Source organism: Semicossyphus pulcher, unplaced genomic scaffold, assembly GCF_022749685.1.
Source record: "Semicossyphus pulcher isolate SPU_LCO1_2020_fin unplaced genomic scaffold, fSemPul1.0.p SCAF_11, whole genome shotgun sequence".
NCBI classification, from domain to species: domain Eukaryota; kingdom Metazoa; phylum Chordata; class Actinopteri; order Labriformes; family Labridae; genus Semicossyphus; species Semicossyphus pulcher.
In genome coordinates, this window is record NW_027211615.1 from 1644832 (window position 1) to 1663275 (window position 18444).

General features: G+C 44.3%; 1 protein-coding gene across 2 annotated transcripts; it reads right to left on the bottom strand.

The window, feature by feature from the left end:
• Positions 1-568: 568 nt before the first annotated feature.
• gopc (golgi-associated PDZ and coiled-coil motif containing) lies at positions 569-17771 on the bottom strand. Of its 2 annotated transcripts, XM_069684177.1 has the most exons (9): positions 17349-17771; positions 12917-13081; positions 9846-9869; positions 5338-5513; positions 5022-5187; positions 4841-4936; positions 2576-2740; positions 2324-2489; positions 569-814 (listed from the first exon to the last, which is right to left on the bottom strand). In XM_069684177.1, the coding sequence occupies exons 1-9, from the start codon at positions 17607-17609 to the stop codon at positions 693-695; spliced, it is 1341 nt and encodes a 446-aa protein (XP_069540278.1). In that variant the 5' UTR covers positions 17610-17771; the 3' UTR covers positions 569-692. The 2 variants fall into 2 exon arrangements, with proteins under 2 accessions (XP_069540278.1, XP_069540286.1); XM_069684185.1 differs by lacking the exon at positions 9846-9869.
• Positions 17772-18444: the final 673 nt, after the last annotated feature.

The following is an 18444-nucleotide window of genomic DNA, read 5'->3' on the forward strand; positions in this document are numbered from 1 at the left end:
CTGAGTTTCCCCGTGAAGACGTGCTGTGCTGCCCGGTTAATATGCGAGTGACTCTCGTTTCCCGATGCGTTCCTTCAGGTTGACTTGATGTAATCGTGTGTGTCGCACCTTTAGCTTCCAGAGTTCATCAGTTTGTTCATCAGCCAACTCTTCCTGGTCACCTTTCATTCGTTTAATGTTGTTAGTTAAAATGTTTTACAGTTAAAAGGAGAGACATTTTCCTCCTGATATTTTTAACACCTGATGTGAAAAAGCACAAACAGCTCTCACCAGATGTAACGATCAGTTACACAGATTGATTGTCTTCTTGTAAAACAATCAATAAATATTAGATTTTGTGTATTTCCTGTGTGGAGCTGGCCCATGTAGGAGGGTAAAGTGTAGTGATAGTGTGTGAGCGCAGACGCTGACCTCGTCCTGTCCCGTTACAGCTGATTAGTATCTGAATAAAATACCCCAAAAAGCCCCGTTTGTTCACCAGCATCTCCTCCTCGACATATCTTACACCTCCTCTTTCATTGCCTCATGCCCAGACTTACCCCCGAGCCCCGACCCCCCGACCCCCCGACACCAGGAGGAAGAAGGGAAAACAGACGGCTTGTGTTCGTTCTCCCTCGTCCCTCCGATTCAGTTCTCTGAGAGAGATTTTCCCATGATCTTCCTGTTTTCTCTGCAGTGACTCGGCTGGGCCTCTAGGAGGAGCCGTCGCCCTCCAGAGGCTTTAAAGGAGTTTCCTCTGACGGCGTCTCGCTAGAAATCCCCGTGTCCCCTCCTCCGTTCTCTGCTCCGTTACTCAGGGACATCTTCTCCAGAGCTGAAGGGACAACACGCACACACGCACACGTTATAGTTGTTAAAAGAGGAGAAGGGACAGGATCGAGTACATCCTAGAACTTTTGAAACATGTACTGTTTGCTTCGTGTTCAGATTAAAGATATCAATCGAGCAAAGCAGGAAGAACCATCATACAGTTACCTGGTGTGACGGCAGCTCAAAGGTTCCTACTGGGTCAGTAAATGTTAGTGCTCAGGGGGGATTTCACTGAAGGATTGTGGGGCTAAACCTGTGCCAACAACACTAAAAGCCTCCCGAAGCACTCGCAGAGGCCTGAATGCATCCAAAGTACTCTGCAGAGCGTCTCAGTGCTCCGCTGCTGTTTGTATTTAAATCAGTAACTATGCAAACATTCGGGGGAAATTCAGCCTCTTTCTATGCAAATGAGCATCGTGACAAAAAGCATCAAATTCACAAACGCCAGTGCTAAGAGCAGCGGGCAGTAAGAGAGAAATATTACTGTCTGCAGAGAGCCTGTGGGAGCTGTGGAGCAGTAGCGTAAGGGCTGTCACGCTCTGAGTTTACACTGATCATGACGACAACTCACCTTTTGTGTGACCAAAAATATATTTGTCTGTAAAAACAATCTGATAATAATATTTTGTCATTATTATTATAATAAGGAGATCATTCCAGGGCTTTGCGAGGCTCAACCGTCGATTACTCATTGATTATTGAAATGATTAATCGACTAATCAGGTAATGCATGGCACAATGACGTCTCTTATTCAGCTCTCAGCTTAAATGTAGGTTCTTTAGAGCATGTGCTAACGAACAATAAAACAATGAACACGAGTTCTTCATTCACAAATAGAACTTTAAAGGGGACAAGTTTTATTTATCTAGCTTCTATTATTCTAACGTTTCCTTTTAAAAATTGTACATATTTTTACACACATACATATTTTGTATTTCATTATTAATCCGAGCCTCTCCTTCCTCCTGAAACCAATAAGCCATTTGCCTTTCAAAAGAAATTTGCAGTACATGTACAACCCAACCATAAAAAATGCATGCAAACCGGCTGCTGACTGAGGACGGAAAAAACCTTTATAGAAATCGATTGTTGGAAGTTTCAAATCAATTCAGAACTGTAGAAATTAAGACATGATTCGATTTTTTTCAGCAGCCTGAGTCCTTTTGCTTGAAGTGGCCATCTCTAACATGAATCCACCATGAGACAGAAGCACTTCCTTTCACAGGCAGAAACCTCGTCTCATGCGGAACACACATCTAAAGACACCGGCACTGTGTGGAACACTACGCCTGAAGTGCTCTGGTTTATGTTTCTTCTTCCTATTTTCTTTTCTTTTCTTTCTTGTTCCCATAGAGACGCAATTAAGCCCCGCCCACACCTGAGTAGAAAACATCATCGACTTTGTGTGAAGGTTCCTCTCTGTCACTTTGGTCTGCGAGCAAACATGAGAACAGTGTGAAGCTGTCGAGTGGTGGACGCTCTGACGTTCTCCCAACAGGTTAAACAACTCACCCTGCAGTGACGCGGAGCTGTTGCTTGGGGGCGCTGTGCTGCTGTCGTCCAGTTCATCCAGGTACAGCCTGTAGTGATGTCCGCTGTCGTCTTCATACTCCACGTTCTCATCATCACTGTCCACCTCCGGAGCCACATACACCACCTCGAACTCTATCTGCCCCCGCTGACACACGCGCACACACACACACACAGTGAGCACTGAGAGGTAACAGTGTGTACTTGCAGGTGTGGTGCTCTGACCTGCGTTACCTGCTGCGACAGGATGGTCACGGCCTCCTTGTGTTTGGCGTCTCGCAGGTTGATGCTGTTGACGGCCAAGATTGCGTCTCCCACGTGCAGACCTCCACATCGGTCTGCAGGCTGGCCGGGGTGGATCTCTGAGATCAGGATGGGAACGCCGTGCTCCTTCCCCCCCTGAGGAGAAGCAAGAGGGAACAAGCTGAACACCTCGGCCAGAAACAGCCGGACCATCACTTTCTGCAAATCCACCAGACTCCATTTACAAAAACAGGGATGTGACCTCAGAGAGCACAGGAGATTTTGGTCTACTGCTGCCTCCATCACTTTGTGTGTGTGTGTTTCTGTGGGACTTTTGTGTTACATGCTTACCTCAGATCAAACACAACAACATTTGTTTCACACACAATAACTCGGTGTAAAATTCGGTGTTTAAGACTTTAAACATTATTGTCATCTAAAAAGTGGGCTGCATCCTACACACCGGAGCGGCCAAAGTACCAGCATAAAATGCAGAGAGAGGTATGTTATTGTGTCACCATGGCGCTCTCGGGTTGTTAAGGGGTGAAGTCGAGTCTGCATTAAATTGTTTTGGGGTCCAAGCCGCTACAACGTCTCCTATTTACAACATGCCGCAGTGCTGTTTGTGTTTTACTACCTAACTTGATTGTTGCTAACGCTTGGTCATGGACATGCACCGTCATGATCGCCATTGCAGCCGCTAGCCTCACAACAAGCAACGTTACTGTTGGCTTCCAGCTACCGTTAGTTACTAGGGATGGGGACTTACTCGAGTAATGTAACACTACTCATATGCACCATGTCAGCCGTGACCAGGAAAAGTGATGTGATGTACTTTGACAAAAAAGACGACGATAACGAGCTGTGCAAGGTATGTGGTGTTAAACTTGTAGATCATAGAAATTAGGAATGCAGATATGTCATTTTCTGCCAATATCTTCTGCTGATAAACCAACGCTTTAATTCTGCCTAAATGCTCAACGATTCCCTGAAAAAGCTTGATGAAATGCTACAACATTAACTGGGCACGAGTGTGCGCGCGCACTGCCTGCATCACGCCTCGTCAGTCGAGCGTGAAGAAGGGTGCAAGATGTCTGCGGTGTGGCACTTTTTCAAAGAAAGGGACAGCAAGGCAGCAGCTTGCAATGGTTGCTCAGCATCGGTCATGTGACGAGGGCCGAATCTCATCATGCAAGCCGGTCTAAGTTGAGTCTGAGATGAATATTAGTTCATTTGAAAGAACATGTTACATACATTTGGCATTTTGAACATAACCTAAGCTTAAGTAATTTTCTTATATTGCCCAGTGAATGTGTATCTGAAAAAGCACTGCATTATGTTATTTCTGCATCGGCCAGCGGGCCACTACGATAAGAGCAGGCATGATATCAATTCCTCCACAGGGGAGACTTGTTGTTCTGATGTTCTCTGCAATTAGGTGGAAAACACACGTGCCTAATATATCGGTATCGAAATGGGTAAAAAGGGTTGGAAAATAATCACATATCGGCAAAAAATCCAATATCGTGCATCCCTAATAAAAATACGAGTTGGATGCTTCACCACACGCGCTCTGTCCAGCGGAGACAGACAACAGGCAGTCTCGCATCACATCATTTGCTAGCCCTGCTAGCGCACGTCGTTGATGATAGCAGAGTGGAGAAGATAAACCTGATAATAACGAACATGGTGACTGGAGATATGCTCCCATTTGTTGAGAAGGTCAGTGGATTACTCGGATACTGAGATTAGTGGACATGCCCATCTCTACTAGCTACAGCACCGGTAGCTAGCAGGGCTGCAAACTGGACAATTAAAGATTTTATTGATAAATAGCTGTAGAAAACCTTTTACCCCCTGAGATAAACACAAAAACAGACTGTGTCTTATATTCTGGATTTTACGGTAACTGAAGCGACAGAAAAGCAGCTCCTGTGTTCAGCAAAGCAAAATCACTGTTTTTCTCAATGGAGTCTGGTGTGTTTGCAGAGAGCGATGTAGCGTCTGTTTGTGGTTAAAAAACTACATTACAGAAAGGATCCCTACAGAGACAGAGCTTTTTGTGACACTCTCTTAGAATAACAATCTGAGACTGTCAGTGGAAACAACAAGAACTTTTAGTGGACGCACTTTGATCCATCAAGGATGATGTTGCAGCCATTACAACCTGTTTCACTGCTGCAGGATGAACACATCTACTGGACACATTCACACACAAAAAAGGTAATGAGTGTAAAATGAAAAAGCACTTCTTACTGTGATGGAGATTCCCAGCCCCTCAGTGTCATCTTTGACCAGCACCACCTTCCTGATGGGGCCGACTCCCTGCGTCTTCTTCAGCATATCTGGGTCCTGTAAACACATCAACACGTTTTAACACAAGAGGAAGAAATTAAAGCTTTAAATAGTTCAAACAGCGGAGAGGTTTCACACTCACGTGTCCCACGGGGGAGGGCAGAGGTTTCTTGGGGTCATTGCGTCCTCGACATGCCCTGATGACGGTCTTGTGGCGATGCAGGTGGATCTCCGCCTCCAGCTGGTTCCACAGCTTGTCGTGAGCCGGTCCCTTCATGTCCCGACCGAGCAGCTGGATCTGCTGCACCCTGAAACACAGCCACACAATCTGCTGTCAGCCCTCATCATGGGACTGTGCTCCAAAGAGACGTGTGAGTGTGGGTCAGTCTGCTTAGATTGCATGTAGTTATTCGTAAGTCAACAATCAGTTTATAAGACTCCAGGTGTGGGCTGCTCACCTGCCGGCCAGTTCCTTGTCCAGGTATTTGGCAGCCAGTCTGGCGCCGTACACCTCGGCCTGCAGTACCGCCATGTGCCTGCGGAGGGCCTCGTTTTCTTTCCTGTACAGTCTCACTTCTGTCTCCAGCCGAGCCTCTGCCAGCTTCTCCTTCTTGCCGGCCTCCAGCTCCTGCTCCTGGAGAAAGCACAACACACGTGAACACACACACACATACACCACAAGACAACACAACACACTCAGCCAGGGCTGTAACCAAGTGAGATCTGCAGGAAGTACCCCAGTTTGTGTTTCTCTCCATCCTCTTTATTTTGGTTCTTTTCCTGCAGATCTTTATTCACAGGATCGCTGGGAACTCCAACTTATCACACAGAAATAGCCGAGCTAGGGATGTGCATTTACAAATGTAACCGTCACTCTTAAGCGTTAATAAGCGGGTAACCAACAAGATTATAATGTATTTTTTGGATTGGGACCCATGCAGACACTGACCCAGCGAGCCCCCAGGTCTCCACCGCAGCAATTAGTGTAGCTGCGAGGCTGTCAGCTGTGTGTCCGGCTGCCATACTCTGTGTTAGGAGAACGGCAGACTCGCGTGCCTTCTGCAGGGGTGACGCCATGATCTTTCCTCTTTCTGAGGGTCTCAGGTACCCACACGGATCTCTGTTTCCCTGTGTTTAATGTATTTGGGAAGAGCCTCTCCCCCTCCATCAAAGCCAGAGCAAGCGCCCTCCGCCTGTCCATTTTTTTATGCAGATATAACTCATCTATTGAACACAAAGTTAAGTATTTTAACAAGCCAAAATCTGTCAGTTTACAATATAACGGTAGGTTAGTGACAGCTAATGATGCGGTCATTGCCTTAACAACAGTAAAACATTTTTTTTTTTAAACAGGCGCAGCGAGCTGCTCTTTTTTTAACTGTAGGCTTCAACAGAAAGGCAGTGCTGTAAGTTCAACTTATTGTTGTCACAGAAACAAAGCCTGCGTGCAGCCTTTTTTCTCTCACCCCACAAGCGCTTCAGCCCAGCTCTCTGCCAGCGCTTTCCTGACAGAAAACGTCTCTGTGTGGACACGGAGCCTGACAGTACATCTTGATGGGATTTGGTAATTAGGCTCAGTAAAACTCCTGAAACCCGCCGCCACTGACCACGCTGACAGGTAAAATATCTTTCTCCACCTTCAAACTGATTCTCTGCATTATCCTCTCAGACCGCCGAGCATCACACTTTCTCCCTGACAGCATGGAGGGCAGAGCTGGCTGAGAAACTTGGGATGCTTGTGGATGTCTGCTCTGTGCTTGTACCACTGCTGTATTGAAGTAGTGCATCGCACAATGTACAAGTAACATCATCGTCTGGAGTGAAATGGTCCCACATGCTGCTTCTTTTTGCTCTGCTCTCTGGCTCAGCTCAGCTAACGACAGCAAAAGATGTTTCCCAAATATGTGTATGTTAAAAACAACATTTCATTTAACTGTTAAACTGCAAGTGTTAACCAGTTAAAGTGCACATCCCTAAGTCAAGCTGCTCCAGAAATATTTAAGGGGTCTCGAGCACATGAGCAGAACCCCTTTTTTAAACTCTATAGACTACATACATGTGAATGGACGGACGTGTTGTGTACTAACAGGTGTACATTAACATGCTGCAGACGGCTCAGTGAGTTATCTGAATTTCAAAACAAAAGACGCAAAAGAAAAAATATACATTTACATATACATATACATCTACATGCACTGATGTACGCACATGCACACGCACACACACACACACACACACACACACACACACACACACACACACACACACACACACACACACACACACACATACACACACACACACACACACACAGTTTCAGTTAGGAAATGAAGCCCCCTAAACACAGCAGACGGTGACTGACTGTCTTCATCAGAGCTCCGTCTCCTGGTGGAGCTTCAGCCGATTCAGGCTCCACGCTGATCCCCTTCTCTTTAGAGCGGAGGGAGCTCGATGCTAATATACTAAAATGATGTTAAAGATAAAATTCTCATTGTGCTGATTATACCATTTCTCAGGACTGTGTGGGCGTGGCTGAGCATGCTTTGATAGACATCTTCCTGGCTCCGTCCACAACATGTCACAGTTAGCGTGTTGCAGCTTTACATGTTTGTGTCGCTGAAAATATTCATGTCACTGCTCAATGAATGTTACTAAATGCTAAACCATATCATAGTTAGCAGTTAGCATGGAAGTTAGCTACATTACCTGAGATGACCCTATAGCTGTGTCCCAGTTCAGGGGCTGCAGCCTTTGAAGGATGTATCTGAAGGCTGATTGGGTCACAGCGGCACGTCGAAGGCTGTCCCATTTCAAAGGCCCCTTCAGATGCATCCTCCATTTCCCGGGCCACGAAGGATCCACCAGGTGCGCCAATTCAAACAAGATGGACTCTCAAGCGGACGAGGAAAACACGACAGCTGTTCTGTTCTTTGGTCCTGTGTGTGCAGGTCCAGCACACTGCTGCCCTGACTCCAAGTGTTCAGTTAAACTGACGGGTGTTATTGGAGGTTTTTTCCCTGGAACTAAGGCCATGTCTACACATACACTGGTACTATTGAAAACTGAGTTTTTGCCCCCTTCGTTTCCAAAAAAATCCCATCCACACCAACACGGTAATAAAAAATCCCCGTCCAAACGAAAACGCAAAAATACAACAGAATCGCTGTCATGAGAACGTCACACCAACAATAACCCATGCGAGGAAGAAGAAGAATCGCTGGAGTCAAAAGTCTGAAAATCTATCCCGACGCCTTTGTTCCTCAATATAGTAGACGAGTAACTGTACATACATGTGTTAACATGTAAACAAGTCCTGTTAAGCATCACTGTTTATGTCACGCCCGTCATTCTGCAACGAATGTCGCCTCATTAGTGACGCCTCACACAGGAGATAACGGTGCACAGCCTGACGTCACGAGCCCAAAGTGGCGTTTACCCCGTCTACACGTCTCCGTGGAGTTTGTAAAAGTCTTCCCCCTGGCCGGAGTTTCACAAAAGATTCATTCTCAGTGCCCTAAAACGCCGTTTTGAAAAATACCTGTGTACGTGTGGACATGGCCTCAGGCTGTTCAAATCTGAAAGTCTGGAGTCGTTAAACATGACCGGATCATTCCTCAGACTTACATGATGCCCACTCGTCCTGTTTCTTAACTATTAATGACTGTCCAAACAGACCTGAAGTGTAGGGCTGTCCTGTTGCTCTATGATCTATGATGAGCTCAGGAGGTGGAGCGGCTCGATCACCACCTTGGAACCTCTGCAGCTCTTCTGGATGTTAAGCTAAAGGGCTTTTGGCAAAGTGATTATTCTAATTTGTTCATTTTGGTTCCAAAACATTGATCTAAATGTTGGGTTTGGTTCTCCAGTTAGTTATTTTCCCATCAGTCTGTCTATGTTGTGCTGCTCGTGAACAAGATTTGAGACCAAAACAGCAGCTTGTAAAGTAAGAGAATCAATGGCTGCCCAGTCACGGGTGTCTGACAGAGAATGGGCACTATTTTTTTTTTGAGATTATTTTTTTGGCTTTTTTGCCTTTATTCGATAGGAAAGCTGAAGAGAGACAGGAAATGTGGGGAGTAGAGCGTGGGGGCTGACATGCACAAATGATCGGCAGACCGGGAGTCGAACCTGCGATCAGTGCGACGAGGACTGTAGCCTCTGTATATGGGGCGCCTGCTCTACCGACTGAGCTAAACCAGCGCCCCAGAATGGGCACTATTTTCACATGTTTTAGGGTCTAAATGAGCAACAGAAGAAAAAGTGTTTGAATGTGTCCAGTAGATGTGTGCATCCTGCAGCAGTGAAACAGGCTGTAATGGCTGCAACATCATCCTTGATGGATCAAAGTGCGTCACAGAGCACAAGGAGCTGCTGGTCTACTGCTGCTATGATCTGTCTTTCTGTTTCTATCAATAAAGTACTTTGGTTTTTAAAATGGTTTGTTTGGCGCTGCTTTGATTGGTTTGTTGGTGTTATCAGTCACACAATAACACAAACAAGATAACCAGAAACTCCTGTTCTGTGAGGTTAAATCACTGTTTTTACCAATGGAGTCTGGTGTGTGTGCAGTGAGCGATGTAACGTCTGTTTGTGGTTAAAACAATCATCTTCCTCTGTAACAAAAAGGTCTCTCTCTGTAGGGATCCTTTCTGTAATGTTGTTAAACCAACAAAACATACTCTGACATATGTGTGTGTGTGTGTGTGTGTGTGTGTGTGTGTGTGTGTGTGTGTGTGTGTGTGTGTGTGTGTGTGTGAGTGTGTGTGTGTGTTGGGTTGGGTTGGCCTCATTAGACGTGTGTCTCCCTGTATGCTCTGAATAACATAAGTACACATTTGTGCGCCACGAGTGTGAACCTTGAAAAACTGAGTGTCTGTTGTTAGTAAGTATGAAGACAGTAAGTCGATGAGCTGTGTTAGGTGCAGCCACACATTCAATCAAAACACCCCCCTACACACACACTTACCATGTGATCCATTGTTGGTGCAGGCTTAAAGGGAGGAGAGCAGAGGAAGAACAGAAAGACGTCATAGATTAGAGAGAAGATTATTTCAGGAGGCAGCAGAGATGATGAGTGAGTTAGGCAGTCGATATAAGTGGCAGAAATAACTTAAAGCAATATTAACATAAAGCAGAGGAGGAGGGGCTTTAAAGCAGCAGCGGAGTACACTGCCCCAGTACATTTTCTCCTGACCAACACTGGATGTAGGGAGGCAAAGGAGGGCCATAAAACCATACTATGTAAATAATACTGATAAAAACTGTATTGGTATGATTATAAGACGACTCTAAATAAAAGATTCAGATTGGCAGGTTTGAGACGTCACAAACCTAAGGAGCCAATCCCGTTAATGGACGGGGCGACACTACATGCATATCATTATGTGTAACCTATGGCAACCACTTTCACCATGTGTGAGCCAGCTGTAACTGTCATCGTAATGTTTGCTAACTGCAGATTGGAGAATTTTAATGAGAGAGAAGGAGGAGACGCCTTGGGAGGATTTTTACAAGCAGAGCGTTTCATACGTCTTATAACATGACTGGAGCTGCTCTGTAACATTTACATCATAACTCCGCCTCAGCTGTTGTTAACTAAGCCACTTTGTTCCCAACGATCACCGTGTGTATCCAGCTTTCATCCCCCTGGCTCTGTAGCTGTGAGTGACGGCTGGCCTCAGTCATGAGGGGTACACTCGCTTTACAGATAAGAGGCGCCTGGGCAGAAAGACCCGCCCAAACCCAGTTGATTGACAGCTTGGCCCTTTAAGAATTAGCACAAGAAGAAAGAAATATAGAGGGGAAGAATAAATATAACAAAACAGACATTTTAAATTATGTAGTTTAAATAATACAAAATAAATAAACAGATGTTTAAATAAATAAATGTTTGTTCTTATTAATGTTTGCACATTTATTTATATATTTCTATTTAATCTATATTTAATCATTTCCAAGTTTGTATGTACTTATTTATTAATCTATGCATTCCTCGTAATATTTCCACATTTATTTACTTATTTTATTGGCACTTCTGGGACTCCATAGCTATCAGGGCACGTATTCATAAAGCTTTCTCATACAAAGAGTTGCTCCTAGTGACGAAATACTAAGAAAAGTCTCAGAATCATGACGTTTTCTAAGAATTTCCCCTTAAAGTTAAGACTAGAGTAAATATAAAAGTTATTCACAAAGGATCTCAGCCCTTCAGATGAGAAACAGTTAGGAGTAGTGAGGAGGACTTTTCAGAGTTTTTCAGGCAGAGGAGAAAACGGCAGAAAGACGGAGAGATAGGAGAAATGTTCTCCAAACACTGAATGACAGTGAAAAAAAAGATTATTTTGGGGTCTTTTTGCCTTTTTATGTAGAACAGCTGAAGAGAGACATGAAACAGGGAGAGGAGACAGTGGGGAAACATTCATCAAATGATCGGCAGACTGGGAGTCGAACCTGCGATCAGTGCGTCAAGGACTGTAGCCTCTGTACACGGGACGCCTGCTCAACCAACTGAGCTATAACAGCGCCTTACAGTGAGCTAATTAAAGTTGAGGTGAAATGAAAAATGTCATTTTAATCCTTTTAGATCACATCCCCGGTAATATTGTGCATCTATTTAACAATATAGACCAAAAAATATAGAAAATCCATTTCTTCGTATTCTTATATCAAAATCTGATCTTTTTTTCTTCCTGTAAAACAAAATATCACGTGTGCTTACGTAAGCTAGTACAAACCAATTTCAACCAATAATATCATGACATCCACCTGTCAATTAATCTGCAACATTTAGCCGCAGAGCTAACTGACCGCAGAGCTCGGTCAGTTAGCTAGCTACTGCGCTGTGGAGAACGTCTGTCTACGCCCACTTCTCAACGATCAAATCAAATCCCTCTAATGATATGTCCCGCCTGCACGTCCTGTTTCACTCGGAAATACGTCACGATACGGAAGCTAGATACTCTCGAAATGCCGTTTCAGCTCGACTTTAAATGCTATAGAGTATATCGTGCAGGGATCTTCCCTAGTTAATATCTTAGATTAAGCACTTAAGCTGCCAGCATGGCAAATAAACGTGATCAAATAAATCTAACTATCAGCATGTGAAGAGGCTACTGCCTACAAAGTGTTTTCAACATGTTGTAGGCTGAATACTTTAAAATATGACTTGAGATGTTCATTACATAAAATAGTGTTCATTGTTGACACAATGTCTGACCAGATTCTATGATTAGGCCGATCGGTTTCACTGTTTATTGGATCAACCAATCACAGCTTCTGAAAGAATGTGTCATACCTAGCAACGGGGTCAACCACGCCTCCTCAGTAAGATCAAAATATCTGTCCCTTCCTGCTTACTAAGAGTGTTCCTGAATCCCTCCTGAGCTCGGACTCCTTCCAAGAAGTTTTTCAGCTAAGTTGGGATCTCTCTGAGAGTACTTGTTTGTGAACATGGGCCCTGGTGTTTATTGGACCAAAATGTTTAATCAGAACCTTCACCTTCTGTTTGCTGAGTCACACTGTACGCTACACAACAAGTACATATATTTAAGGTCAATTCAACTTTAATTTATGGTTATATACTAATAACACTGAAACGGTCAAAGCTTGATTTGAAGGATTGCTTTGATATGCAGCTTAGAGGACAAACAGGTCCACCATTACTAATATATGTTTTTATTCTAAATACTTTATTGTATATTGTAAAATCATTTAAAGTGACCCTTCACTGTCTTATTTAGAGCACGGCTGATACTGGTTTGATCATGTTGAAAATAACAATAAATTCTGTTTGGAAATCGAGAACATTCTGATCCAGATTCAACCCACATCATTTCCCTTTGTCCTGCACAGCAGCAAACCTTCCACACGATTGGCATAATGTCAGACACAGTCACACAGACGGTGAACTTTGCCTCTTATACCATCGAGCCACACGCTTTATATTCTCATCAAGTCAGGGCACTTTTAAAAAGATGTTTCCCTGTGTACAAAATGGAATCAGGTATAAGTTACGGACAGCGCTCGTCCTCCTCCTACCAGTCTGTCTTTGATGGAGTCCGAGTCCTCGGCCTGGCCCTGCTTGGCGTGAAGCTGCAGCTGCAGAGCGTGGAGCTGCAGGAGCTGGTCGTGCACCTCCCTCTCCACCACGGCCCGCTCGGCCTTGGCATCAGTCAGCTCCGAGCGCAGGTCCACCAGCTGAGCCTGCAGGGGAGGTGTGGAGGAACAGAGTGGAGAGCCAGGTAGGTCAGGTCAGAGTCAACAACGCTGTGATGGCCTCAGAGAACACAGAACTACAGCTGTCTCAGGTAACAAGCCTCCCTGATGGAGTCCTGATAACCTTTACACATTGTTGGCTCAGTATGGATAGATGTGAGTCAGTGAATCCTTTCATGATGCTGTGTCATGTCACATCGCTTTTTAAATTCTGCCTGTTTTTACATTTTAACTGGATGAAGGATTGTATTCATCAGACGTCAGCAGCAGCCCGGCCCGCAGCAGCAGAAGCTCCACAAACAGTGTTGGATAAACACTGGACGTTAACCTGACGCTGCTTTATTCAGTGTAGCACAGGTTTGAACTGCTCGGTCAGTTTGTTTTGGTCATTTTAGCGGGGTAGATCACCATGGTAACTTATGCTGAACACCTAACCTGCTCTGGAGCAGGAGAGATCAAAGAGATCAACCTGAACTAAACACCAGCAACTGACCAATCAGGTCTCTTGATTCAGGAGCTCTGTGAGCAGATGGTGAGAGGGAGGAGAGAGAGAGAGCGGTAATACACTTGAGCTTTACCGTCTGATTTGTATTAAAGATATTCATCATGATTTACTGACATACATCTACAGCAGAGACTGATCACAGCTCTGAAGCCCTGTTCTTGTTCTACTTATAAGATGACAGTGAGCTTTAAACTGCTTTAAACTGTGCTTTTATATTTATTTGTATTTGCTTCATAAGCCTGTTTGATAGGACTGAGGCTGAGTCTGTCATAAACACCTCATAAATACATTTGATGTAATGCAGGGGTGTCTTTATAGTCAGTTTATGGTGCTCTAATGATGGAGCAGTGATACTACAGACTTCATTTACACATTCACTCAGTCTGTTGTCCTTCCTGCATCCAGCAGCTCAGAGGATTTCAGTCCGGATTCACTTCTTCATATCTTTCCAAAATCACAGTTTCTCTGAGTTTGTAAAATGTGCGATCAGACTTGTCCCCGAGTGTGATTGGTCATACACTGCAGACTCCGCCACTTTTATGTGAACGCGCTCATAGAAACCCTGGGTTGACTTATCAAGTTGATAACCAGCTGATCTCCTTCGTCAGAGTTACTGAAGATAACTGAAGGTACTCTGAGTATGTTGAACTCTCTCCGTAGTACAGGCCCCAGCAGTTTGAGAAAAACTTCTGGATCAAAACTAAAAATCTTACAACAAAACAATATTTCTTCTTAACACACCATCGTCATCACCCACAGTCAGTAGCCCCCTTTACACTGCCAGTTCAAGGCGGGATTATTATGGTAAATGGTAAATGGATTTATATAGCGCTTTTCTAGTCTTTGCGACCACTCAAAGCTGCTTTTACATTACATGTCACATTCACACACAGATGGCAGAGGCTGCTACGTAACGTGCTACGTGCCCAACTGTCAATCAGATATCACATTCCACCGGGGGTTCAGTGTCTTGACCAAGGACACTTCGACATGTAGCCTGAGGGAGCTGGGGATCAGACCTCCCACCTTCCGATTGAAAGACGACCGACTCTACCACTGTGCCACAGCCGCTACACCTCTGTTACGATCTGTCTTCTATGTAGCACAGAGGCGAAATGGCCGGCATCAGAGGTAGTAACAGAGCGAAACAGCATCTGTGTAAACAGCGGAGCCGGCAGGATGGAACAGCGCAGTGTTTGTGTGTGTGTGTATTCGAGTTTGTTTACACTTACACATGCACGTTTAGCTTCCGTAACACCAGAGCGCTGTGTAAAAACACACACTGGGGCGGCTTTGGGCCGGCGTTGCTCTGGCCAATGTAAAATGGGAAAGGCTGCATGACGGCGGAGCTTTGTTCCAGCGCTGAGGCAGAACCGCAGTGTAAAAGGGGCTAACGTTTTAATGTACTGTTTATTATTCCATATTTTTCATGTTACAGGCATGTATATTCATCCATAGATGCTCCCTATGGGCTGAGAAACTGTGTAGGCCTGAGAGAAGCATCTTTGTATTGCAGTTGAGCAGTTTTTCAATTTAAAAAAAAAAAACGGCTAACAGAGAGACACAATTCTTCGAATCCATGATCTCATTTTAGATTGAAATATAAAATATATATACATACAGTACTGTGCAAAAGTTTTAGGCAGGTGTGAAAACATGCTGTAAACTAAGAATGCTTTCAAAAATCAAAGTGTTAATAGTTTATTTTCATCAGTTAACAAAATGCAGTGAATGAACAGAAGAGAAATCTAAATCTAATCAATATTTGGTGTGACCACCCTTTGCCTTCTAAACAGCATCAATTCTTCTCGGTACACTTGCACACAGTTTCTGAAGGAACTCGGCTGGTAGGTTGTTCCAAACATCTTGGAGAACTAACCACAGATCTTCTGTGGATGTAGGCTTCCTCAGATCCTTCTGTCTCTTCATGTAATCCCAGACAGACTCCATGATGTTGAGATCAGGGCTCTGTGGGGGCCATACCATCACTTCCAGGACTGCTTGTTCTTCTTCACGCTGAATATAGTTCTTAATGACATTGGCTGAATGTTCAGGGTCGTTGTCCTGCTGCAGAATACATTTGGGGCCAATCATACGCCTCCCTGATGGTATTGCATGATGGATAAGTATCTGCCTGTATTTCTCAGCATTGAGGCGACATTAATCCTGACCAAATCTCCAACTCCATTTGCAGAAATGCAGCCCCAAACATGCAAGGAACCTCCACCATGCTTCACTGTTGCCTGCAGACACTCATTACTATACCGCTCTCCAGCCCTTCGGCAAACAAACTGCCTTCTGCTACAGCCAAATATTTCACATTTTGACTCATCAGTCCAGAGCGCCTGCTGCCATTTTTCCGCACCCCAGTTCCTATTTTTTCGTGCATAGTTGAGTCGCTTGGCTTTGTTTCCATGTCGGAGGCTTTTTGGCGGCAACTCTTCCATAAAGACCACCTCTGGCCAGACTTCTCCAGACAGTAGATGGGTGTACCTGGGTCCCACTGGTTCTGCCAGTTCTGAGCTGATGGCACTGCTGGACATCTTCTGATTTCAAAGGGAAATAAGCTCAATGTGTTTTTCATCTGCTGCACTAAGTTACCTTGGCCGACCACTGCGTCTACGATCCTCAACGTCGCCCGTTTCTTTGTGCTTCTTCAAAAGAGCTTGAACAGCACATCTTGAAACCCCAGTGTGCTTTGAAATCTTTGTCTGGGAGAGACCTTGCTGATGCAGTATAACTACCTTGTGTCTTGTTGCTGTGCTCAGTCTTGCCATGGTGTCTGACCTGTGACATGAAACTGTCTTCCACAACCTCACCTTGGTAGCAGAGTTTGGCTGTTCCTCACCCAGTTTTAAGCTGTTTCTGTTTCACTTAATGACTGTGTTTCAACTTACATGTGACACTGATGATCATTAGCACCTGTTTGGTATAACTGGTTGATCATACGCCTGACTATAGTCCTACAAAATCCCTGACTGTGTGCAAGTGTTCCTATAAGAATGATTTTTGAAGCTGATGCTCACTTATCATTTTGTAAATTGATAAAAATAAACAATTTATATAAATAAATTTATGTTTTTGAAAGCATTCTGACTTTACAGCATTTTTTCCAACCTGCCTAAAACTTTTGCACAGTTCTGTATAAAAATTATTTTACCATGATGTAAAGCTTTCCACCTACAGACATGTGGTGGGTGCTGTTATTATTCAGGTGTAAGGAGCACTCTTTGGGCATGAACACAGCACAGCCAACAGTGAGCAGGCTGGGTTCATCACAGTGTGCACCGCTGCATGTAAATATGAGGAATGTTCATTTCCATTAGCCATGGGCGTAGCTAAGGAAAGAACACGGTCTTTATCAGAGTATTAAATGTTAATGTAAACATTATAATGTTACTGTTACATTATTATGTTAGACTGTGTCTCTCTCTGGGAAGGAGGAATGCTGTTTCACTGGTGTCTTCAGGGAAACAGGAGGATTTTCCAGTTCTGGTTTTTGCTGTCAGAAAAAATACTGAGAGAAAAACGATCCTGTTTCTGATTCGATAATTGAAATTTAAAGATATTTTCGATCAGTTATCCGTCACACCTCTTATAACAAACAAAAGCCTCTTTTTAATATAATGTTTGTTTAATGTTACACGTATATGTGGTTGTTCTGCTGACTCTGTTTATAAAGCTTTGTACGTGGCAGACATGAAACACAGGTGGAACATTAATATCAGACCCGACCAGTCAGTCACTGACCTCCAGTTTGTGGTTGAGCTGGAACACCGTCTGTGTTTTGTGACACAGCTGGGCGAAGCAGGAACTCAGGCTGGTCATCTTCTGACGACCCTCGTACGTAATGTCGACCTGATCCGGGTCTATCTCTCCGAGCAGCAGGTCCACGTCCACGAAGGCCTTATCAAACTCTTTCTCCAGCACCTCCAGCCAGCGGAACATGGACATGCCGGGACCCAGGCCCGAGCCAGGGCCCGCCGGGGAGCATCCGGCCGAGGCGGACATAGCCGGAGCACAACAGAGTCCTGCTGCTAACGTTAGCTTGAAGCTATCTGGGACGAACCGTCTCTCCGCTGAGCAACGCGCAGTTATAAAGTGTAAATAACGTTAAACCAGAGGACTATAGTCCGTACTGTGTTCGCGGAGAGAAATCTGGTCAATGTTGCTGTCAGCTTATTGTAGAAGAATCAGGAAGTCCCACATCACACTTCCGATGGATCTGACAGCAGCTACTACAGTCTGCCAGCTGCAGGCAGAAGCAGTAGATCGCAGAGAAACGGCAGCTCTTTCTTCTCCCTCTTAAAAGTATATTTTATATCAGTGCTTTGCCGCCACCTCCTGGATATAATATATATTATTATATTATTATTATTCGTTCTGCGGCCCTTTTACAATGTATTTATCTACTCTATAGTACCCCTCTTTCATGTTTACTAAAATGTAGACACTACTCTCCCATTGGCTCCTGAACCAGGAAGCCAACCATGGGTCACACCGTAATGTTTGCAGTAATTCTAATGTTGATTTGGAATCATAAGCATTAATTATACCTGTATGTTTGTCCTCCCAACTTATACACACACACACACACACACACACACGCACACACACACACACACACACACACACAACAATTCCCCTCCCTGACTCGTACCTCAACTCTTTATTTGTCTCCTCTTTTTAACATATATCTCTGTTTTTCTTTCTGAAGTTTTGTTTTGGATTATTTAATTTTGTTATTTATCTTTGAACCTTATATATATATATATATATATAGAGAGAGAGAGAGAGAGAGAGATAGATAGATAGATAGATGGATAGATAGATACAGTTGGAAGAC